Here is a 9,482-nt window from a genome sequence, read left to right on the forward strand (position 1 = left end):
ATCCACTTGAAAAGAAAATTGTAAGAAGCGAGACGTTGTGTTTATGGAAGATCAAACAATAGAGGATATTGAGAAATCAGAGATGATTTCAGCACCACGGAGTTAGTGATAATCTGGTTGATTTAGATCCAGTTCCTCTTACAAACATTCCTACACAGGTTGATGAAGAGCAGCAAGAAGTCAATGTTCCAAATAACGCACATGTTCCTGAACATGTTGAAATAGATAATATTATTCCTGAACCAGAGGCTCAATTAGATGTTCCACTGGATGTTCCAGTCTGGAGATCCATTAGAGACCGACGACCTTCCACAGGTATTCGAAGATGAGTATGTATTATTGACTGATGCGGGTGAACCCAGTGTTATGCGAAGCAATAGAAGATGAGTATAAAAGCAATTGGTTCGATGCTATGCGAGATGAGATGCAGTCACTTTATGATAATCATACTTTTGAATTGGTGAAGTTACCTAAAGGTAAAAGAGCTTTGAAGAACAAGTGGGTATATAGGTTGAAGCAAGATGAACATACTTTACAACTACGGTACAAAGCTAGATTGGTTGTTAAGGGATTTGGTCAGAGAAAAGGTATTGATTTTGATGATATATTTTCTCCGGTAGTGAAAATGTCTTCTATCCGTGTGGTACTAGGCTTGGCAGCTAGCCTAGATTTAGAAATTGAGCAAATGGATGTTAAAACGGCCTTCCTACATGGTGATTTGGAGGAAGAGATATACATGGAACAACTTGAGGATTTCAAAGTGAAAGGGAAAGAGGATTATGTGTGCAAATTGAAGAAAAATCTCTATGGCCTAAAACAAGCACCGAGACAGTGGTATAAGAAATTTGCGTCAGTTATGACAGAACAGGGCTATAAGAAGACTTCCTCGGATAACTGTGTGTTTGTCCAAAAATTTTATGACGATGACTTTATTATTCTCTTGCTTTATGTTGATGATATGCTGATTATTGGCAGGAATGCTTCAAGAATTGAGTTATTAAAGAAACAGTTGAGCAAGTATTTTGCCATGAAAGACTTGGGCTCAGCGAAGCAGATTCTTGGCATTAGAATTACCCGAGACAGAGTTGCTAAGAAGTTATTTTTGTCACAAGAGAAATATATCGAGAAGATCCTTCAGAAATTTTACATGGACAAGGCTAAAGTGGTTAGTACTCCTCTTGCTGCCCACTTTAAGTTAAATATGATGCAAAGTCCTACGACCGATAAAGAGAAGAACGTTATGGAAAGTGTTCCATATGCTTTTTGTAGGAAGCTTAATGTATGCGATGGTATGTACACGCCCGAGACTTGGCGCATGCGGTTGGCGTTGTTAGTCGCTATTTGTCAAATCTAGGCGAGAGCATTGGAATGCGGTGAAGTGGATTATGAGGTATCTTCGGGGAACTTCAAATTTGAAACTCGGTTTCGAGACCGGGAAACTTGAGTTAGTTGGATACAGATTCCGACTTGGCGGGAGATATTGATACTCGTAAATCTACTTTGGTTATTTGATTTCTTTTGCGGGTGGAGCTGTGTCATGGAAGTCAAGATTGTAGAAGTGTGTTGCACTTTCTACAACTGAAGTTGAATTTATTGCAGCGACTGAAGCTAGTAAAGAGATGCTATGGATGAAGAAGTTCTTAGAAGAACTTGGGTTCAAGCAAAAGAGGTATGTGTTATTTTGTGATAATCAAAGCGCAATTCATCTTGGTAAGAATTCATCTTTTCATTCTAGATCGAAACATATTGATGTTAGATATTATTGGATAAGGGATGTTCTAGATGAAAAGTTGTTGGAACTTGAGAAAATTCATACGGATCATAATGGCTCCGATATGATGACAAAGACTCTACCAAGAGAGAAGCTTGAACATTGCCGTTTGATAGCAGGGATGGTGAATCCCTCCACATTGTCGTGAGGGGGAGATTTGTTAGCTGGGTTCACTCCTATGTGGAGGAGACCAAATGAGTTGCAAGCCCGAAAAGGGCTTGAGCCCATATAATAAGTTATATGAGGAAATAAGGTTTCTCACTATCTATATAAAGAGGTAGCGGCGAGAAAAGAAAACGAAACAAGAGAAAAGAGAAAGCGAAAATGCGGGGTTTAGGGTAATATCGATTTACATCAAGCTGGCGTCGGAGGTCGATTTGTGGTCCGATTGAGCTGAAATTTTGTCAGCATATTCGTGGCGCAATTTTCTCGAATCTGGACGGTTTGATTTTCGTTTGAAGCTCCCTATATCAGGTTTTTCGTGGATTGATCAAAACCTGTGTTTTTGGTCAAATTTATCCTTGACCTCTTGTGAATTTCATGGGGACAAGGACCCCTGGAGTGCCAAAAGTTGGCGCGAAGGGACACTTAAGTCTAAAAGTTACGAAAGCGTACACTTAAGTGCCAAAATCGGAGCAAAATGGATCACTTGAGTGCCGTCATCCGCCAAAATGCCGACGTGGCATTTTTCCGGTGGCGAAGCCAAAACGACGCCGTTTGCATGCCGACATGGCCAAATAATGCAAAAACGGCGTCGTTTTGGACTCATGGGATAAAAAATAATAAATAAATTAAATAAATTAAATTTAAAATTAGATTTAGTTAAAATATTAAAAAATGATAATTTTAAAATTAGATTTAGTCAAAATATTTATAAAATAATAATTTTAAAATTAAATTTAGTTAAAATACTTAAAAATTAAAAATTTTAAAATTAAAAATTTTAAAAATAATTAAAAAAATAATTAATTTAAAATTATATTTAGTTAAAATATTGAAAAAATAATAATTTTAAAATTAAATTTAGTTAAAATATTAAAAAATAATAATTTTAAAATTAAAAATTTTAAAAAAATTAAAATTAGATTTAGTTAAAAATTTTAAAAAATAATTTAAAATTTAATTTAGTTAAAATATTAAAAATTAAAAATTTTAAAATAAATTTTTTTAAAAATAAAAATAATAATTTTAAATTAGATTTAGTTAAAATATTAAAAAATAATAATTTTAAATTAAATTTAGCAAAATATTAAAAAATTATAATTTAAAAATTAAAAAAATTAAAAAAATTAATAAAATTAATAAAATTAATAAAAAGGGGGCCGGTGGTTGAGGAGCCTTAGCCATCGCCCCTCCTTTTTTAAATTTTTTAATTTTAAAATTATTATTTTTTAATATTTTAGCTAAATTTAATTTTAAAATTATTTTTTAAAATTATTTTTTTATTTTTATAAATTTTATTTTTTTAAAATTTTATTTTTTAAAATTTTAACTAAATTTAATTTTAATTTTTTTTTTAATTTTAATTTTTTTTTAATTTTTAACTAAATCTCATTTGAAAATTATTTTTTTAATTATTTAAATTTTTTAATTTTAAAATTATTATTTTTTAATATTTAACTAAATTTAATTTTAATTATTATTTTTTCAATATTTTAACTAAATGTAATTTTAAATTAATTATTATTTGAATTATTTTTATATTTTTTTAATTTTAAAATTATTATTTTTTAATATTTTAACTAAATTTAATTTTAAATTTATTATTTTTTAAATATTTTAACTAAATCTAATTTTAAAATTTTTATTTTTTAATATTTTAACTAAATCTAATTTTAAATTTAATTTATTTAATTTTTTTATTATTTTTTACCACGTTAGCCCAAAATGACGCCGTTTTTGCATTATTTGCCACGTCAGCGTGCAAAACGGCGTCATTTTGGGTTCATTTCGCCGGAAATTCGTCGGAAAAATGCCACGTCAGCCTTTTGGCCGGATTTTGGCCGGGGTGGCACTTAAGTGATCCGTTTTTTTTCGAATGTGGCACTTAAGTGTACCTTTCGTAACTTTTGGCACTTAAGTGTCCCTTTGTGCCAACTTTTGGCACTTGAAGCGTTCTTATTCCGAATTTCATGTGTATTGCCAAGAATTATGTTCTTGAGGTGTTTGCTGCTATGTACCTCTAGTATTTGCTAGGGAAGAACAATTTTATTGATAGTGAAGATTTTTCAGGTGGACTCCGGTCTCGTGGTTTTTTATCTCCTCACATCGAGGAGGTTTTCCACGTAAAAAATCGTCTTGTGTTCGCATGCTTGGTATTTATTTTACTCTACTATATCGATTCCTATTAGGTTTACACAAGAGGGGAGATTATTTTATTCCGCTGCGTTGATTCGATATTGTTCGAATTATTACCGTTCTCCCATCAAATGCGTCCGCACCTCGATCCTTGGACATGCGCAAGAAAGTGGTCTCTCTCTTGTCTCACATCACTTAGAGAGGGAGTCATGGGCTAACTTATAAGGTTTGGGTCCCTCTAACTATACATACGTGTTTTCTTGAGATAGTATGGGTTGCCCCGAGAGAAATAAAACCGTGATAACTTAGTGTCCAAAGCAGACAATATGTATACAGTGGGGACCCAAGTCCTTACAAATGGCATTAGAGCCGACTCTCGACTGCGGACAATATGTGTACAGTGGAGACCCGAGTCCTTACAAGTGGCATTAGAGCCGACTCTCGACCTTACAAGTGGCATCAGAGCCGACTCTCGACCGCGGACAATATGTGTACAGTGGAGACCCAAGTCCTTACAAGTGGCATCAGAGCCGACTCTCGACCGTGGACAATATGTGTAGAGTGGAGACCCGAGTCCTTACAAGTGGTATCAGAGCCGACTCCCGATCGCAGACTAAGATTGCCTCGGCAGTACGCGGGCAAAGAGAGTGTGACAGCCCGAGCGACGGTGCGTGGGGAGAAGGAATGGCGGTGCATCCGCACCTCGGTCCCTGGATGTGCGTAAGAAGGGATCCATCTCTTGTCCCACATCGCCTAGGAAGGGAGTCTTGAGTTAACTTATAAGACTTGGGTCCCTCTAATTGTACATACGCGTTTTCTTGCGATAGTATGGGCTGCCTGAGAGAAACAAAATCGTGAGGATTTAGTGTTCAAAGCGGATAATATGTGTATAGCGGAGACCCGTGGGTGTTACATGGGGTCCTAGTCTGTCTCCTTTTGGAATTACGGGTGCATTTGGAAAGGCTTTTAAGGAAAATCTTTAGGGAAATACAAAGACTATTAAGTTAAATGTGTTTTTCAAAATGCAAAAATGTCCATTGTAAAGTATCTTTTAAGTAAAATGGTGTTTGAAAAAATCACATTTGCAAAAAGCTTTTGTTATTCATTATATATATATATATAAACAAAAAAAGTTTGCCGGCCAAGAACAAGTAGTCATCCGCGAGGAGCAAGCAGTCTGGCAAAAGATGAGCAGTCTGATGTAGGCTGTCCAGCAGAGGTAGGCGATCTAGCGAGGGTTGCGCGACCCTTTGACGAGCGTTGCAGTGATCAAATCTGGTCGCCGTGACCCTTGCTAGAAGGTTGGCTAGATCTAGTCGTCGTGACCGTCGCCAGAGGGTTGTAGGACGCAAATCGCATGGCCTCGGCGGAGGTTGTGGCACATCGAGCGATCCTCTAGTGAGGGTCGCAGCGACTAGATTTACGATCGCGACCTTCACGCGACCCATTTAGTTGCAGATCCGGTCGCCGTGCAAGCCTCTAACAAGGGTCCCAACTACCACATCTGGTCGCAACCAGACCTGCAATCAAAAGGGTTGCGCGGCCCTAGCAACCTCCGCGAGGAGGTTGCAGTGCAATTGGCGCAACAATCGCTGGCAACCGCATCTGGTCGCAACTAGATATGCAACTAGATGGGTCGCAACCTCCATGGCAATCGTATCTGGTCGCGATCAGATCTGTGACCAAATGGGTCGCGCGGCCCAAGCGACTTCCGCGCGAAGGTTGTGGTGCAGTGGGTGCGACAATCGCTGGCAATCGCATCTGGTCGCAACCAGATGGGTCGCGCGATCGCATCTGGTCGTGACCTTCGCGCGACCGCATTTGGTCGAGACCAAATTTACAACTAGATGGGTCGCATAGAGTTTGCGGTGCGGTGGGCATGACGGTCGCCGGCAACTACCTACCCTTCGCCAATGATTGCTCATAGAGAATGGAAATGAAGAAGATGAATAGTGAGGACAAAACCAAAAAATTGAAAAATCAGTGAGGATAATTTTGGGAAGAAATTTTTTTTATTTACCCTCGACTCAACATTGTCGAAAATGCTAGAAGCTCAAGGCAGCCCTCAAGATGGGTTTAAAAAATGTTTCCAAACACCTAATATTTGAGCAAATGAGGTTTGAACACCCAAAATTACTTGCAAATGTTAGGTCCCAAACACAGCCTACGTACACCTTCACTCTAGTCCAATCCCGGAAACAAACGAAGTAGGTGGGAGGGTCCCCGCACGACGTTCTTTTCCCTGGCTTCTTCTTAGGGTTTTTTTTTGTTCGGATTGTACGAGAGTTAATGTCGCGTTTGTCTTTTTTTTTCAAGAAGAGCACGTGCCTAGTCATTATTTTATGGAGGTGGCTCGTTCCGGCTCCACCTGGCTCCCCGATTTGAGACTATGATGTTTGCCATCCGAAAGTCTACTCTTCACTCAAATATCTAAGGACATGTACCGCATAGCTAGCCAAATTACTATTTACATGATCACCCTAGTTACATGCGCATATGTTTCGAAATAACGACCGTGCGTTTGGCTTTTTATTGTCGTTGCGAGTGCCCTCCTTGTCCTTGTATTTGACTGAAGAAGAATGGGAAAATTACCGGTTCAGTCCAATTTTCATTTTTTCCATTGTAGTCCTCCACCTCTTAGCAAAACTCCAATTTAGTCCTCTCCGCCGATCACCACAAAAAATCGCAGACATGGTAGGATGTTGTATAGGACAGCCGGCAATGACTGAACATCACATTAGTAAAGATTTAGAATTATGTAGCAATTTTCCAAAAAATATTAAAATTATATTGGTAAAGTTGAAAATTTAAAACCGAATTGACATTCGTATGATAAGTTTTGGATTGGATTGATAAATTATCTTAAAGAAGAATTATAGGTGCGATATGAGTAAGTTCGAGAACCTAATATAGATGCTGAGTTTTGACAGGCTGTTTTTCTCTTGATCCCCGCAATTGCCATCTCATCTTTTGCATATTTTGACGAGCCATAAGTAATTGTTGGAGGAGATTTTTTTCAAATTTTATCATGAACATTAGATGCTGAAAAGGGCGTTAGGTGTTGCAAGAAAAGGGTGTTAAGCGTCCGACCATTCTCCAGCAAGGCCGCAGGAGGAGGATTGATTGATGTAAGGGGCGAAATAGGGTCAGGTTATAGGCTATAGCAGCCTCATCCAGTCAGTCATTTGGTCTACCCTTGGAATTGATCACTCATCATCCGACGTAGACCGAAAGTTACCATGACCTACCTTGTTTGCAGCCGGTCTGTCTGCAACTCTACCAACCCGCAGGTCATGACTCAAATGGTTAATCCAGCAAAAGGGACTGGATCGTCGCTCAGGTCGCTGGCCGAGTTAACCATACGAGTCTTCCTAACTCAACCGGTTCGATTTTGCATAGTCGAAGATCTACTGCCGGTATGGACTCAAAGCAGACAAGAGAGAGTTTAAATATGGGGAGGCTACTGCGTAATAAGATGTAATTAGCAACTTCTCCAAAATTAGAAGAATTTCCTTGTTATTAAAGTCCAACTAGTGCATGCAGCAAGCAGCAATAATACAAGAATAATGAAGATTTCGAAGATAAACGATCTGGCGAAGCTGCAGTGGCGTTTCCAAGGCAATCAGTATGTACTGACGATCCACCCACCGAGTGGATTCACGTCGTGGCGAAATGTCCGTGCCAAGAAGAGCTCGTCGTCGCCGCCTTTTCGTCGCCGTCCCTCCACGTGGCTTCGGCAATGAAGGCCCACAGACAGGCGTCCCAGTGGCGCTCCCCGTCCTCCACGAGCTCCGGCAGCTCTATCTCGGCCCAAAAGTCGTCACCATCGACGCCGCCACCCTTCTTGTTCGCCGCCACAGCCCGCGCCGCCTCGGCCGCCGCCAACTGGATGTCCCGCGCCCTGCAGGTGGCGGGGAGGGGCAAGTCGTCGACCTCGGCGGGGAAGTTGAGCTGAGCTTTCCGTCCCTTCAAGCAGTGCGCGGCGACGTCGTAGGCCTTGGCCGCCATCTCGGGCACCGGGAACGAGCCGAGCCAAATGCGCGACTTCTTCCGGGGCTCTCGGATCTCGGAGACCCACTTGCCCCACCGCCTCTTCCGGACGCCGCGGTAAATGGGGTGGCGGGTGCTGCCTTCGGTTGGGCGGATCGTTTCGCCGGAGACTGCCTCCGGCGAGGCGCGTTCAGCGAGTGGCGGTTGCTCCATTAATGCTGGGAACTGATGGTCCATTCGGGAGTCGATGTCGTCGCATTTATAGGACAATGCTCTCAGATCCTAGAAGCTCTGGCCGAGTCTGTAGCCCGCAATTACGTAGATACCCTCGGATGGCCCCCAAATTTCCTGTCCTACGTACGGGATTACAGACAACGATGAGGTCACATCTTGTCTGTTGAGTATTCAATAAGCTTCCTCTCCTGCCGGGACCAACGCCAGCCTATGATATTCAAGTACGAGACGTTCCTGCTCACTTTCGCAACTTATAATCATCTCATGTACATGTGCTCTTCTGTCACGGCTGAGATTTTCTGAACTTATGAAGTAATTCAACTTCCAATGTGCAAGAAGGAAGTGTTGAAATTTGTGACTCCATACATCAGGAAATGAGAATATGAATGTATTGAGAGGGTTTTTATATTGCAATTCCATATGCGGAAGTCATGTCCATGCATATTTGCAGCGTGAGATTTAGCTTGTCTCAAACCTCACCTATATCTCTTGTCTAGGCATCTCTTATATGTAAGTTGAAATGCCAAATGCTTTAACTTGATGGAGAATGTTGAAATATATTTAGAAATAGTTGAGAGTATTATGTAAGAGATATCATCTAAAATAATTAGATCGGATTACTTTTTTTTTTTGTAAATATTATTCGGGTGTAAATACTCAATAAAAGATTAAATCAATTGAGAAAGATGTAGCCTTTAAACATCTCCTTTTTCTCTCCCTCTCTCTTGAATATTCCTAATATATATGATCAGTGAGCCATCAAGAGAGAGGAACCCAAACCAAACCATTACTTATATCTTTCTGTTTTGCCATTGGTCTTAAATCAACGATATCAAAAAGTATTTTGTCTTCTTTTCCATCAAGCCAGCAAGCAAGCCGATCATCATCTTCTCTAAGCTTCATCCTCTCAATAATTATCTCGGTTGCAACCATTCTCATCTTTGTTCTCTTATTACCGTCAAGGTGTTTAGGTTCGTACTAATCTCTACTCATCATCAAGGATAGTCGTGCCTCGCCATCGTAAGTCACCTCATCTTCAGGAACTTTCCATTTTGTCAGCACTCAACAATGCCAACCGTGGAGGTTATTTATTTCAACATTCTACATTACGAGGGTTATCAACGAGTGAAGTCAGTCTTGATAAGTCTACAGTCAATTATGAGTGGTGGAGTTGGGCATGCCTTCTAAA

At 39.9% G+C, this 9,482-nt stretch overlaps 1 protein-coding gene across 1 annotated transcript; it reads right to left on the bottom strand.

Moving 5' to 3' along the window:
- Window positions 1-7,540: 7,540 nt before the first annotated feature.
- Window positions 7,541-8,279, bottom strand: LOC104445889 (ethylene-responsive transcription factor ERF023). The gene has a single exon (XM_010059823.3). The coding sequence runs from the start codon at window positions 8,270-8,272 to the stop codon at window positions 7,727-7,729; it is 546 nt and encodes a 181-aa protein (XP_010058125.2). The 5' UTR covers window positions 8,273-8,279; the 3' UTR covers window positions 7,541-7,726.
- Window positions 8,280-9,482: the final 1,203 nt, after the last annotated feature.

Source organism: Eucalyptus grandis, chromosome 5, assembly GCF_016545825.1.
Source record: "Eucalyptus grandis isolate ANBG69807.140 chromosome 5, ASM1654582v1, whole genome shotgun sequence".
NCBI lineage: Eukaryota > Viridiplantae > Streptophyta > Magnoliopsida > Myrtales > Myrtaceae > Eucalyptus > Eucalyptus grandis.

Bases quoted from the DNA above. Each gene is read 5' to 3' on its own strand.
- LOC104445889 (XM_010059823.3), bottom strand. From the start codon at position 8,272: ATGGAGCAACCGCCACTCGCTGAACGCGCCTCGCCGGAGGCAGTCTCC.